At 62.6% G+C, this 13,605-nt stretch overlaps 2 protein-coding genes across 8 annotated transcripts; both read right to left on the reverse strand.

Annotated features, from left to right (window-relative positions):
• Positions 1–194: 194 nt before the first annotated feature.
• Positions 195–8,093, reverse strand: SYTL4 (synaptotagmin like 4). 3 transcript variants are annotated; one of them, XM_074882874.1, is made up of 17 exons: positions 8,062–8,093; positions 7,144–7,284; positions 6,764–6,979; positions 6,121–6,230; positions 5,845–5,959; positions 5,574–5,681; positions 5,199–5,322; positions 5,006–5,096; positions 4,710–4,813; positions 4,534–4,617; positions 4,024–4,202; positions 3,738–3,840; positions 2,668–2,829; positions 1,809–1,914; positions 1,324–1,423; positions 605–813; positions 195–484 (listed from the first exon to the last, which is right to left on the reverse strand). In XM_074882874.1, exons 2-17 carry the CDS (start codon positions 7,251–7,253, stop codon positions 342–344), a joined length of 2,064 nt encoding a protein of 687 aa, XP_074738975.1. In that variant the 5' UTR covers positions 7,254–7,284; positions 8,062–8,093; the 3' UTR covers positions 195–341. The 3 variants fall into 3 exon arrangements, with proteins under 3 accessions (XP_074738975.1, XP_074738974.1, XP_074738976.1); XM_074882873.1 differs by having other exon boundaries at positions 4,534–4,620; XM_074882875.1 differs by lacking the exon at positions 8,062–8,093 and having other exon boundaries at positions 4,534–4,620; positions 6,764–7,002; positions 7,144–7,212.
• Positions 8,094–9,128: 1,035 nt separating this feature from the next.
• TYW2 (tRNA wybutosine-synthesizing protein 2) lies at positions 9,129–13,601 on the reverse strand. Of its 5 annotated transcripts, none has more exons than XM_074882464.1 (8): positions 13,517–13,601; positions 12,718–12,822; positions 12,388–12,535; positions 12,120–12,309; positions 11,880–12,030; positions 11,693–11,802; positions 10,024–10,325; positions 9,129–9,950 (listed from the first exon to the last, which is right to left on the reverse strand). In XM_074882464.1, the coding sequence occupies exons 2-8, from the start codon at positions 12,786–12,788 to the stop codon at positions 9,534–9,536; spliced, it is 1,389 nt and encodes a 462-aa protein (XP_074738565.1). In that variant the 5' UTR covers positions 12,789–12,822; positions 13,517–13,601; the 3' UTR covers positions 9,129–9,533. The 5 variants fall into 5 exon arrangements, with proteins under 5 accessions (XP_074738565.1, XP_074738563.1, XP_074738566.1 ...); XM_074882462.1 differs by having other exon boundaries at positions 12,718–12,888; positions 13,517–13,590; XM_074882465.1 differs by lacking the exon at positions 13,517–13,601 and having other exon boundaries at positions 10,024–10,181; positions 12,120–12,292; positions 12,718–13,483.
• Positions 13,602–13,605: the final 4 nt, after the last annotated feature.

The following is a 13,605-nucleotide window of genomic DNA, read 5'->3' on the forward strand; positions in this document are numbered from 1 at the left end:
CAGACTGTGGAACAGAGCGGGTGGGAAGAATGGAAAGAAAAAAAACCAACCACATTTCAAAGCATTTTGCCTGGGGGGGAAGAAGGGAGGGTCCACAAGGACTCCAGTTCAGCCTGAAATTTGGTGCAAAGCCTAAGACAAAAGGAAAACTCTTTAAAAGCAGCTAGGCCAAGAAGACTTTCTGCCCAAGCCTGTTTAGAGAAGGTTATGTTTATTAAAGTATAAGCACAAAAAAAAAAAAAAATAAAATCAACCCACATTTGGCAGCCTCACCAGGCTGTGCAGCGAATGTGGTTCCCAAGCCACGGTGCAAGCCCTCGGCCGAGTCCTGGTGCCGCAGCCTACGGCCTCAGCTTGGCCATGGTGGAGCGGAGCTGGAGCGTCCCCTCTGCCCACGAGCCCGGGTACTGGCGCATCTTCTGCCACAGGTTCAGCTCCTCGCCTGTGGAGTCCATCCAGTCCACAGCCTGCCCGTTGCTCATGCCTGGGAGAAAGGATGGACGTGGGCAGGAGTCACTGCTGGAGCACCCTCCTGCCTGCAGTGAGGCAGCCCCAAGCAAGGCTGCTTGTCCCCAGGGTTTGATGGGACCCCAAGGCTCCTCACCGTTGCCCACCCCCAGACGAACACCCCCAAGGAAGTCGTTGCTGGACAGGGGCTCCCGGTCCCAGACCGTCAGCTCCAGGCAGATGTGCTGCAGGTCCTCAGCGTTGATGCCATTGTAGACAAAGGTGTGATTGTAGTGAGGGTTCAGGGTCTTCTTCACCACAGGCGTCTTCCTCTTGGAGGCTTTGTTTTTGTGTGGCAGGAGGTAGCTGGGGAAAGCAGCCCCTTGGGTTAGCAACACCTGTGCCGCTGCCTTCTGCCCCAGGGGCTGAGACACCTCAGCAGCACCCCAGGACCTGGCCTGGAGCCCACCTTCCCTGATATAGCTCAGGAAGAAGGTCCATGGCAGTCTGTAAGGGGCTGGGTCTCTACCCTGCCTCCTAAAAAGCTGCTCAGCAGACAGCAAGCGGTCTAAGGAGGGGAGAGGGCAAGGACTGGAGCCTGCTCACTCCCAGCCATGCTGCCTGGTGGCTTGGTGAAGATGATTTGATGGCAGCTGGAGCCCTGCCCTGCACACAGCCTCCCACCACGACCTCTCAACCAGCCAAAACCCGGGAGAGCATTTGCTACTGGGAGCATCTTGTCTCTGGGCAGATGGTGACTTTCAGGGTCCCAAAGCAGGCAGTGCAGGGCAGCTAGCAGAGAGACCCTTCCCCCCCCGGGATGCAGCCAGGGAGGACAGTGCCTTCAGTGACCCCCCACCCAGTACCCACACTCACCCCTTAACAAAGCTGTCTGAGGTCCCCCCAGATTTGGCAGCTGTGAGGTTCTTGGCTTCTTTGATCCAGACCTGGAGCTCACCCCCTTCCCCTGTTTTGCCTGGGAAAAAAGCAACACAGCAAGAATTAATCAACCTTAAATTTCCATGACTGCAAACTTCTGGAAAGGTCCTGCTGAAGAGCCTTCATCACAGAGACAGGTACAGATCCCCAACTAGTATCTTCTCTTGCCTCCTCCCTGCCTGCTGAGGCAAAAGCAGACAATTGCTTCATGCATGACCCAATGGTCCAGCCCGGTCTAGTCCCAGGAAAGCACTGGGACCACCCGGCCAGCCTGAGGACAGCCAGGTCCGCCCTGACTCAGAGCAGCCTTGCAGAGGACAGGGCTGCAGTGGCACTACCCAAGAAACCCACCCAGACCCAGCTCGCCTGGCCCCAAGCAGGTCCCACAGGCCACGCAGAGATCCTGGAGCTCCAGCACTCACCCTTCCTGCCGTTCCCAGCACCGGGGTGCTTGGAAGATGGGATGTACTTCATGGAGACAACCAGCTCTCCCTTGTACTGATGGAGACCAGCAGCATCTGTGACAATCTACAAAGAGGGAAGACTTACCAAATACTGCTGGGGAGGCCAGAGATGACATGGTGACGGCCTGGTCTGAACGCAGCACCTCCCCGTGGTGGTTTAGCTGGGCACAGATGCCTGCAGACCCTCCCCAGCATCACCAGGTCAGACTCAGACTAGCTCCTTTGGGATCCCGCTTTAGCTCAGTCACCTCCCTTAGGAAACTCTATTTAGGGGTTTGCACGAGCTGCTTGATCCCCAGCAGTGCTGAGGGCTGACCCCACAGTACGAGTTAGTCTAGAAAACCAGACTTAAGTCCAGCAGCAGCATCTGCTGCTGTCATCGAGCTGCATGAAGGCCCTCACTGCCTGGCTCTGCAACCCACAGCAGGATGTCCTGGCCAATTTCTATTTGCTTCCCTGAAGCAGACTCCAATTCCTCCTGGCTGGGGCAGGGAGCCGGGAAGAGCTGCACCCTTGGAGCAATCAAGCAAGCAGAATGAAAATACCTGATGGGGCAGAGACAAGTCCTGCAGCATCACATAAGGGACTTACTGAGGAGGAAGAGGGAAGCTAGGCTCAAGGCAGATCTGTCCTTTTTTACTACGACAGTACTGCTGTCTGCATCTGGGGTCATTTCTCCAAAGATCTGATTTGGCACAAGCCTTTTGGCAGCTCTCAGCTGAGATCTCTGCAGCCCTCAGCCCACTGAGGGCTACCCCCGGACAGGGCCAGGCAAGGGAGGCTGCAGGCAGCGGGGCTGGGGTGACAGGGCCAGCACCTTGCCGTGCAGGGGCAGAAACTCCTCCAGGTGACTCTCGAAGTTCCAGGTGTCCAGTGGGACCTCCACCTCCCCCAGGAACGTGTTGCGGCCAAAGCGATCGTGGTGCCAGACAGAGAACTGTAGCGTCCTTGCAAGCAGCAGGGACTTGTTAATCTCGTACTAGGAAGAGAGACAGGAAAACCACCGGTGAGCAGGCAGTGCCAGGCTTGGCATACACCATCAGCCACAGCTCTCGAGCGGGAGAGGAGACAGGTTTGAGGAACAATGGATGCACGCAGGAGACTGTCTTCCTTTCCAAGGCTGCTGAAACCTCAAAGTGCTGGGGCAGTGGTGCAGGAGCCCATGCTCTCCAGGCAAGTGGTCCTCAGAGCCCATGTAGAGCCAGGACCAGGACTCATGGCATCCGGTCACCCCACCCTGTCCCACCACAAGCAAAGCTGCCAGCCCACCAAGCCTCAGGTGGTCAGAGCACAAGACCTCAGCAAACCCAGGGCTGTGGGAGCCTGGAAACCAAACCACAGTTCCCACTTCCCTCCTGTCCGGAGAGCGTGTGACCTCAGTGATGCGCTGCCGGGCTCAGGGACGACCAGTCCCACCACCCCGTGGCGGCCGCAGCGGGGATGTAAAGGGCAGCGCCAAGTCCTTCTGCCCTGGGCCCCAGAACTCCTCTGCAGCCGTGCTGCCCTCCCTCCCACCACTGTAACCTGCCTATAATGCCCCAGGAGCCTTCGCCGTGGAAAGCAGCGTCCAGGGTTAGCAGAAGGCCTCAGCTCTGGGGGATGCACAGGAGCCAGGAACACGGCCTGTGACACACATACAGCTGCAGCTGTGCCTCCACCCCACCATGGCACCCAGGGCTTGACACCAGAGCCACATCAGAGCAGTGACCCAGCCTGGGAGTGGGTTTTTCCAGCTTTCACAGTGCAGTATCTGGACACCCCAGAGCCCCCATTTCAGGGTTTGGAGCCCAGCCCTCCCCTAGTTTGTTCCAGCAGCATTCCCAGGGCCAAGGGCCTGCCCAGCCCCGCAGTGGGAAGCAGACGGCACCCCAGCCCATCCCCGCTCACCTTCAGCAGCTCGTTGTACAGGGGGTTGATTGTGTTGCGTTTGATGGTCGTCTTGCGTTTCCCTTGCCGGGATCTGTCCGGCAGGAGGTAGGTCTTCACATACCTGAAGGGAGGAACAAAAAGCACCTTCACCAAGGTCTCCCCACAACTCGCCCCTCCAGGGCAATCCCAGACCTTTTGCCTCATCGGGACCCCCCACTTACAGCTCCCATCTCTGATGGGCACCTCGCAACCCAGCTGAGCACCACCAGTAGTGCCAGCAGCCATCCCCCCCCCCAGCTCTCACGGGTTGGAGCGCTTCTTGCCCTCGTCCCCGTAGGCCAGCTGGCGACACTCCTTCACGTGAATGAACAAGGTCTGCGTCTTCTGCTCGTAGCTCAGGGAGAAGGAGATTCCGCCGGTGACCGCGACATTGCCGAAGTCGCCGGCCTCACTGTAAATGCTGACCATGCTCCCCAGAGTGCTCTGGAAAACACAGCAGGGCTGAGCCAGGGCAGCGTCTTTTGATGGTCCCTCTTCATCCTCAGCAAGGCTCCTCTGCAAGCCCCTCTCACCCCTCCATGGCTGGGGATGGCTGCTGAGTGCCTCCCACCTGCACACAGGCTCCCTGGAGGAGAGCTGGGTCTCTGCATTTTGATTCCCTTCAAAGGGAGGAAGCCCCCACACCCCAAGCTCTTGCCCATGCACCCCAGGAGCTGCCCGCCCTGCCTCCCTCCCACCCAACCTGTCGGCACTGCCCTTTTCCATCATTTCTCCCTGGAGCGGAGCAGAGCACGGCCATGCCGCAGGGACTCACCGAGGAGGTGCCGCTGCGCATGCTGCCCCGGGCCACCCTCTGGCGATGGATCTCCACCAGGTTATCGATGTCCTCCTCCTCCTCCTCCTGCAGGGAGAGAGACAAGCCACCTGCATGGGGAGCAGCAGGGCACAGCTGGCCAGGCAGCCGGCCCCATGGCACGCCCAGAGTCTCACCAGCTCCATGTTGAGGCCAGGGACCGACTTGCTCCTGTCCCCCAAAGAGCTGCCTTCCCCCACAAAGTCCTCCGGGCGCAGGTCGATCACCGACTTGGTGTAGTCTGCACGAGAGATGGTGAGGCAGGAGGCAGCGGCACAGTGCAGGACTAGCAGAGCCCTGCTGCTCCCTCAAGCAAGGGGCTGCCCCAGCCTCTCCCATCCACACCAAAAGCCCACAACAGCGCAGGGAGAAGCGGCCACCCGTCCCCTGCCATGTCGGCACCCAAACCCCATTGCACCCGTGCAGCTCTCACCCGCAGGCCTCAACACCCGCCGGGGATTCTTCTTGAATATCGTTTCGTGCTCATCCACCAAGGCACTGGTGCGGCTCCCCACGGCGGCATCCTGGGGTGGAAAGGTCCTTTCAGAGCAGGACTGAGCACCCCACAGGGCTCCCAACCCTGCGCCCCAGGACAGGGCTAAGCCTGCCAAAGCAGCGGCACGCACCCGTCCGTCAGAGAACACGTTTTTGGAGCGGAGAGGGAGGGTCAGGCTGGAGGCAGCAGATCCTGCTGGCGCAGCAACCTGCTTTCCATCTCTGAGAGGGGCAGCTCTCTCCAGGGAGTTACTCCTGCAAGAGGACACAGAAAGGTCTGTCCCAGGCCAAGAGCACAGCTGGGAGAGCAAGCACTGGCTGGGAAGTGCCATCTCCCCACAAGCTCCCTGGAGCACCCCAGCCTGGGAGCAGAGGACCTGCCTGCCCAGGGACAGGTTTCAGCCCAGCCAGAGGAGCCAGCTTCCCTGCATTAGACTGAAAAAATGCACTTGAGATGCAGGTCTTCATCCTCTCGCCAAGGACAAGTCACCCAGGCAGCCCCTCACCTGCCCCCCACACCACTGGGACTAGGTTTGTAGCCATCCAGGCTCATGTTTTCCATGGACTCTGTGTCGCTTTTGCCATCCCGAGGATCTGAGGCATCCAGAAACAAACTGCAGACAAACAAAACCACAGGTATGTCCTGTTTGGCAAGGAAGCCTGTCTGAGAGACAGCTTCTGCACCACCACGATCCGAGCAGGGTGGCAGCGTCCCTCCCGCCCCTGCAGCAGGTGAGGGCTGGCACCCAGAGCAGGGGAGACAGCAGGGATCCTCACCTGGGCCCTTCCCGGCGTGCCGGAGGGCTCTGCTGCCGGGCTGCAGAGGAGCTTTTGGGCTCGCCAAGCTGGGCTTTCTGGAGGAGGGTTTGTCCCACGGTCTCTCTTTTGCTGGCTGGAAGGAGAGAGGCATCAGGAGAACCACTGCTCCAAGCCCATTGCCTGGAGCAGGAACTCCTCCCAGCCAGCTCCACGCTGGGCAGAGTCATGCCAGAGAAAGTCAGAGCATCCCAGAGGGCCGGGCTTCGGGAGAAGATGTCGCTGTGACAACCCTACCTGCCGACCTGTGCCGCAGGGACAGCCGCACCATGTCGCTGCCCAGCCGGTTGGCAAAGCGGTTGACTCTCTGGTCATAAAACCAGTCACCCGTCGTCTTCTTCAGCTCGCTGCAGGGCAGAGCGGCAGTGGAGGGCAGTCAGGGGCAGTGGGGGCCTGCTCCCTGCACCCCAACACCACCATTGGTGCTGCCTCAGCCAAGGAGAACACAGGCCCAGTGGGCACGTTTGGCAGGTGGCTGAGCAGATATGATGCACTGGGCAGACAACGGGCCCGGCTACATCCCCAGCAAACACGGGAGCAAGATGAGGTTTGTAGGACAGGGGAGGCCAAGAGGGAGGAAACCTGAAACACAGGCTGCACAAGGGGGGCACAGGGGGATGCCAGAGTCAAGTAAGGTGGGGAAAAAAAGAGTGGGGTGGGCATGAAGGAGACCTAAGAGTGGGGCACGATCCAGTTCTCCATCACCCAACCGTGGGTGCCCACCCCGGGAAGCAACAGCAGGGACAGCTGCCCCGCACTGGAGGAGACCAGCTGGGCTAGGAAAGGTCAGCCATGGGGCATCGAGCTGGAGTGACTGGGCAGAAGAGGGGGATAGGACAAGCATGCAGAAAGTCCCTGCCACTTGTCCCCATGTACTCACGCCTCCTTGGAGCAGACTTTGCAGCGCCAGGAGCCGTTGGGGCAGTAGGAGCGGCAGTCCCGACACACCAAGTGGTTGCAGCCCCGGCAGGTGTTGGCCTTGGGGCTGATGCGGCCCAGGCTCTGCTGGCAGCGGGCACATGTCCGCTCGCTGTAGCGCTGGCTGCTCCGCTTGGCTCCCTTGCGCCGGATCTCCAGCAGCTCGTTCTTCAGGCGCCTGCTCAGACCCCACACCGGGAGCTGTCAAACCGCACCGGGACCCTGGGGCTGGGGCAGAGCTGCCACCCCAGCCCCATCACGCGCGTTCGTCCTCACCCCTCCAGCCCCTTCTAGAGCAAAGCAGAGAAACCAGCACCCTGCCTGGCACGGCCACATCCTCACCTGATTCTCCTCTCCTCTGCTTTGCGGAGCTCCTCGTCGCGCTGCAGGACTTGCAGGATCAAATCCCTCTCCGCGTCCGACAGGAAAGACAGATCCACGGCCTCCGACATTGCTCGCCCTCGCCAGAAGTAGCCAGCAGTGCTAGGAGTAAGCCGGGCGCTCAGCGCAGCCGCCCCGCCGGCCAGCACCCCAGCTCTGCTGGGTGCCCCATGCCCCACACCCCGGGGTGTCACCCCCCAGCCCCCATGGCCGCGCCCAGCCACCGCCGCGGCCCTGCCCAGGGGCACGGCGCTGCCGCGGGCCGGGCTCTCGGCCGCCTGCCAGCCCCGCTGACCTCAGCCGGGGTTCCGTGGGACCGGAGCCGACGCCCAGCACCCCCGGGGCACCCCCGGGGAGGAAGGAGCTGCCTCAGGCTGCTGCACCCACAAACGCACCCCGGGCTGTCCAAGCCGCTGGCATGTGTCTGTATCCGCCCCCCCCCCCCACGCATCGCAGCCGGGAGCAGAGGCGGGAGCAGGATCCGGCCCGGCGGCCGGTCCCCGACAGCCGGTCCCAGACGGAGCCGGGCAGAGCCGCGCTCCCGGAGCACCCGCTCGGGGGTCTGCAGCCTCCCCGCTCTCCGCTCCCCGCCCGGGGCGGCCGTACCGGCGAGCCGGGAGACGGATGGCGGCTGGAAGCGGCCGCTGCCCAGCCCGGCGGGAGGGACCTTCCTGCCCTGCAGCCGCACCGCGCCCCGGCGTCGAGAAGGGGGGCGGCGGGCCGGGCCCTGGGCTCCTCTCTACCGGGGCGGGGGGTTGGTGCAGGGCCACCGGGACAGGGACACGCCGGCAGCCCCGCGCCTGACCGGCTCCGGTGGCTCTCGGGACACCGCGACGCCGTCCCCCCGCCAGCAGAGAGACCCCGACCTCCCCCCGGTACCTGCAGCGGCTCCGGCCGGCGCCTCCCGGCAGCAGCGGAGAATGGGGGGGGGGGGGGGGGGGGGGGGGGGGGAGGGCGGGGGGAGTGCAGGCGGTGCCTCCTCCTTAAAGGGGCCGCGCCCGCCGCACCTGCGGCACCGACGGGCTGGAGGCGGTGCCCGCCCCGTCCAACCCCCTCGCCGCACGGGACAGCAGCCCCTTCCCCCGGTCCTCCCGTGGACAGCCCCCCCGCCACCTCTACAGCGATGTCCCCGGCCCCCGGGGCTGCTCCCCCGCCGCCCTATCCGGGAAAGCAGCTCCTCCCAAAGAGCACACACACGCCGGCACAAAGTCTACAGTCACCCGAACTGCTGGGGTGCCCTCCCGGGGTGGATGATGGACGGAGACCCGAGTAGCACGGCCCGGGTGTCCTCCCAGCGGAGGGTGGCCTCGCCACAAGTCCTTGTCCTTCATGGGCTAAGATACAGCCCACAGCAGCACAGGGAAGTGGGAAACTGTGAGCACACGTGGCAGGACGAGGCGTGGGGCTCCCAACTGTGGGGAGGCAGCTTCTCGCCACGCAGGATGGCAGGGCCGCGTGGGAGGCCAGCTGGGAGCAGCCCCAACGCGAACGCAAGGATGCGGCTCTGCCCCCACTTTCGGCTGCACCCCGGGGTTCCACGCCACAGGACGGGGACAGCCAGAGACGCCCAGCCCTGCAGGAGGGGACAGGACACCGACATGGAGGGCAAAACCCACAGGAACACCAAAGGGCCAGTGGGAGCTCCCTCCCCAGGCAGGGGTTTCTCTGCAACACGGGTACACACACAATGCTCAGGCAAGAGGGGCTGCAGGCAGAACGGAGGGCAGAGGACACAGGCAGAGGCTTCGGTCCCCAAGTCCCTCCACACGCTGCCCTGGGCCCCAGCATCCCCAGGCCAGACCCCCACACTTGCAGTGGCGTTTACATTTTAACTGGACGGCGACCAGAAAGGTGGGAAACATCCTTATTTCTGCAAAAGGTGAAAAGAAACTGAGATGAACAGACCCGTTTCCAGTACAATAAAAAAGCACACTGGTAAACATAAGTACAAAGCCTGGCCCCGACTCGCTGAAACGAAGCCTGGCAGGAATCAGGTTTATTCAGCCCCGTGGCTCGCTCCCGTGTCAAAATGGGGCTGCAAGTGCCACCACGTGTCCAAGATCTGGTCAGCAACAGGCAGAGCTGGGGCAGGACTCAGGGCGCTCTCAGCCCCAGCTCACCCCATCCTTGGCTGGGATACAGCTCCTGGAGGGAACCTCCTGCTCCAGTGGGAGCGAATCCCTCGCTGCCCTGGGCACGGGGAGACACTGCTGGGCTGTGCTGCCACCTGGGAACGAGGGGCCGTGAAGTACATCCAGGCTGGCAGCAGGCAACGGTAGCATCTCCTGGCCACCGATGCTCCCAGGCCAGCATTTCGTGTGAGCTGGAGCCACGCTGGGGCCTGTGGCTAGTTAGGCGGGCGGCGTCGGCCGGCACTCGAGGTCCAGCACAAGGTGATGCACGTGGGGCGCATAGGACTTCACTGCCTGGATGTGCAGGATGCTGGTGTGCCACAGCTGCCCGTGCAGCTCTGCCAGCAGCCCCTGGATCCGTGCTGCCACGGCTTCAGCCCACCTCTGCCACTCGGGTCTGATCCTGACACCCGGCGTTCCCTTCCCGCAATCCTCTGTTGGGTGCTGTGCCTCTGGAGACCCCCGCTCAGCCTGCAGCTGCGGCGGGGCCAGCGCGGGGAGACTCTCCACGTTGTGGTGGATGTGGAGAACCCCCCCCGTGTCCTTCTTCAGGACGCGGCAGGCCACCGGCCAGCCTTCCTCCGAGCTGGGAATCAGCCCCAGGTTCACCCGGTCCGCTACGTCCCGCAGCTCCAGCTGGAAGGAGAGGGGACGTGAGGGGGACACCGCGGGGGGCCAGGGGGGTCCGCGGCTGGGCAGCACCGCTCACCTGCCGGCTGTCCCCGTGGTGGACGCGGCAGCGGTCCCGCACGCCGTTCAGCTCCAGGTTCCTCCGCAGGGCCTCCACGGCGTGGCCGTTCCACTCGCAGGCGTGGGCGAAGGCGGCCGCCGCGTGAACCAGGTACGGCAGCGTGAAATAGCCGATGCCTGGGGGCAGGAGGAGGCAGCGGCTGAGGGCAGGGTCCAGGCACTGCCGGGGGTTCACAGTCCTCCCCGGAGGCAGGGCAGGATGCGGACTGCCACCCCAGCTCTCTGAATCTGTTTGGCTCTGGGTGGGAACAAGCCCAGATGCTGGGAAAATGGAAATTCACAGAATCACAGAATCATCAAGGTTGGAAAAGACCTTGAAGATCCTCCAGTCCAACCATCAACCTCACACTGACAGTTCCCAACTACACCATACCCCTCAGCGCTGTGTTAACCCAACTCTTAAACACCTCCAGGGATGGGGACTCCACCACCTCCCTGGGCAGCCCATTCCAATGCCCAACAACCTGTTCTGTAAAGAAATGCTTCCTAATATCCTGTCTAACCCTGCCCTGGCGCAGCTTGAGGCCATTCCCTCTTGTCTTATCACTTGTTACTTCATTAAAGAGACTCATCCCCAGTTCTCTGCACCCTCCTTTCAGGGAGTTGTAGAGGTGATGAGGTCTCCCCTCAGCCTCCTCTTCTCCAGACTTAAACAACCCCAGTTCCCTCAGCCGCTCCTCATACGACATGTGCTCCAGACCCTTCACCAGCTTCGTCACCCTTCTCTGGACACGCTTGAGTCATTCAATGTCCTTTTTGCAGTGAGGGGCCCAAAACTGAACACAGTCATCGAGGTGTGGCCTCACCAGTGCTGAGTACAGGGGTAAGATCCCTTCCCTGTCCCTGCTGGCCACGCTATTTCTGATACAAGCCAGGATGCCATTGGCCTTCTTGGCCACCTGGGCACACTGCTGGCTCCTGTTCATCCGGTTGTCAATCAACACCCCCAGGTCCCTCTCTGACTTTGATCCCTCCCTACTCTGCAAAAGCAGAATCTTGAAAAATGCTTACAGAGGAGCTTATTTTACCTTCAGTCTTTGGCCATTAGCTCGAGACCTGCCCTGCCCTGCTTCCACTCTGTGCGAAAGTGTCCAGACGACCATTTATTTTAATTAGTTCAGAGCAGTTTAGTGAGTGCCACATCCTTTGTGTGTGACACAAATTGGAAGCACTAACTTTCCTAAGCACAAAACAGCAGCTCTCTTGACATCCAAATGCCTGATATGATCTTCCCAGTCATCTCACAGCACAGGACACTTCAGTTAGTGCCAGCCTGTCATGAAAACACATCAGTACAGGCTCAAGACGTCTATGGGAGCTTTTCAGAAACAATACTGAGGCAAATCAATCCCCTGGATCCAAATGATTTCCCATGACCAGCACTAGGTACAGAGCAGTGTTCTGCAAAGCCTGAGTGCAAGGTCACCCTAAGCGGCCAAAGGCAACAGAGGCACAGGAGGGACAGCAGTGCCAGGTCAGCTCAGGGCTCACAGACGGGGCAGGAGCTCTAAGCCTGGGTATTTTTCCAGTCCAGGCTAGAAATGACATTTCACGTCCACCTGGATGGCATCGGTACCTGCATCACTGGTCTCTGCCTGCCCTGCCAAACCCTCCATTGTCCCTGTTACCTGCGTAGAGATCCACCAGGACCTCCCCGGAGCAGGGCAGTGAGGCCACTCGCAGCTTCTCCGTGATGTTGCCCGGTGAGAACATGCACTTGGTCACGTCGAACGTGTACCTGGGAGACACCACCAACCCGGTGAGGGAAGCCCCTTCCCCGCACCGGCCGCATCCTGCACAGCAGCTCCTGCCTACCTGATCCCGTTGTCCACATGCTCCACCCAGCCATCCTGGCCCAGCAGCAGGGTGACACTGGGGGACCGTATCCCATCTGGCAACACCCGTCCTCGTCTGGCCACCCGCTGGGCACCCAGAGCTGAGGCGACCGCCTCCCAGAGTGCTGGACCTGCAACACACCCATCCCAGGAGCTCTGGGAAAGGCCAGGGCAGCTCTGCAGGCAGGATCTGGGCAGGCAGACTCCCGCTCCCTCTTACCCAGCTTCTCCCACGGCGCAGCCCTGAAGCTGTCCTCGCTCAGCAGGACCAGGTCCCCGTGCCGCTGCCAGGCGCGGGGCACGTCACGCTCCAGCTCCTCCGACCAGCTCTGGCCCAGCAGCCGCCGCAGCTGGTCCCGCAGCTTCTGGGCGGGTGTCTGCCGGCGGGCTGCCCTGGAGGGGACAGGGTCCTGCGGGAGGGATGTGGCACATGGGGCTGAGACTCCACCACCCCATGGCAGGACTCAAGGAAGTGGGGTTCTCCCAACCTGGATCCGGACCAGCCCACAGGGCACCTCCCAGGGCAGCCGCAGCTGGGACAGCTTCTCCTCCAGCACGGGCAGGGCCATGCGACCCCCCGGCACCTCCTGCAGCCGGTAGCGCCCATCCAGGAGCTGCTCTTCTTCCAAATGCTTCCTGCAAGGCCAAGACACAGTCAGGCCCTCCCCAGCCCCTCAGCCCATCCCACCACAGGGAAGAGATCCCCACCATGTGCAGGGCCAGCCCTGTGAGCTCTCCTCCCTCCTGCACCCTGCCTGCACCCTGCCTGCACCCTGCCAGAGCAGCCACAGGGTCCCCATTCCCCCTTGCCAGCTCACCTGAGGCGCTGGGCGAACCGCAGCTCCGTGGCCAGCGCAGGGACAAGGATGGGGACGTCCTTGGCCTCCATCCTGCCAAGCCCCAGGACGGAGGAACGTCACCTGCTGGCAGGCGGGCACGGGGGCTCGGGCTCACAAGGGACAGCAGGGACCCGGGGCCTGTGGGGGTCCCTGGCACCACCATGGTGGGGGCATCAGAGTCCCAGCTGCACCCCGGAGCAGGGAGCTGGATGCCCACCCTGGGATGACCAGAGGTGGGGTGCCTGGGGGAGTGGGGTGCCCTGGTGTCTCAGGGGATGGGGTATTTTGGGGTGAGGGATGGGGTATTTTGGGACGAGGGATGGGGTGCTCCACTCAACGGGGTGCCAGACGATGGGATACGTCAGGGGATGGGGTGCCCAGGGGATGGGGGGAGGAGGAGCCCGAGTGGTGGGGTGTGTCTGGGGATGGGGTGCCCGGGGGGTGGGCGGAAGGGGTGCCCAATGGTGTAGTGGATGGGGAGTGGTGGACGCTGGGGGTGGGGTGTCCCAGGGGATGGGGTGACCCGCGGGATTAAGGGGACGGGGTGCCCGAGGATGGGGTGCCTTAGGGAATGGGGTACCCTCGGAGCGGGGTGCCCGAGTGCGGGGGGTGGGAAACCCGGGGGACAGTGCCCCAGGGCCGGTGCCCGGGACCGCACCCCCGAGGCCGCGGGCCTGCCCCGGGAGCCGGCACCTCACAGCCCGAGAAGGGCTCCCCAAGGAGCCAGCACCCCCCGGCCGGGTGTCCCGGCTGCCCCCGCCCCGCTCCTAGCTCCTACCGGGCGCAGGCGGCAGCGGCGCGGCTCCGTGTTTCCCGCCGGAGCGATTTCCCCTCGCGCTGCTGCCGCCGCCGTGTGTGTTGCGGACG

The sequence above is a fragment of the Strix uralensis genome, chromosome 13 (genome assembly GCF_047716275.1).
Source record: "Strix uralensis isolate ZFMK-TIS-50842 chromosome 13, bStrUra1, whole genome shotgun sequence".
Classification (NCBI taxonomy): Eukaryota; Metazoa; Chordata; class Aves; order Strigiformes; family Strigidae; genus Strix; species Strix uralensis.

Bases quoted from the DNA above. Each gene is read 5' to 3' on its own strand.
- TYW2 (XM_074882461.1), bottom strand. From the start codon at position 12,901: ATGGTGGTGCCAGGGACCCCCACAGGCCCCGGGTCCCTGCTGTCCCTT. The intron at 12,536-12,717 runs GTGAGCTGGCAA...TTGGCCTTGCAG, and splicing joins CGGTTCGCCCAGCGCCTCAG to GAAGCATTTGGAAGAAGAGC. The intron at 12,031-12,119 runs GTAAGAGGGAGC...GGTGTGTTGCAG, and splicing joins TGCGCCGTGGGAGAAGCTGG to GTCCAGCACTCTGGGAGGCG.
- SYTL4 (XM_074882873.1), bottom strand. From the start codon at position 7,253: ATGTCGGAGGCCGTGGATCTGTCTTTCCTGTCGGACGCGGAGAGGGAT. The intron at 1,915-2,667 runs GTGCTGGCCCTG...CCCTCTTTGTAG, and splicing joins TTCTGCCCCTGCACGGCAAG to ATTGTCACAGATGCTGCTGG. The intron at 485-604 runs GTGAGGAGCCTT...CCTTTCTCCCAG, and splicing joins TCGTCTGGGGGTGGGCAACG to GCATGAGCAACGGGCAGGCT.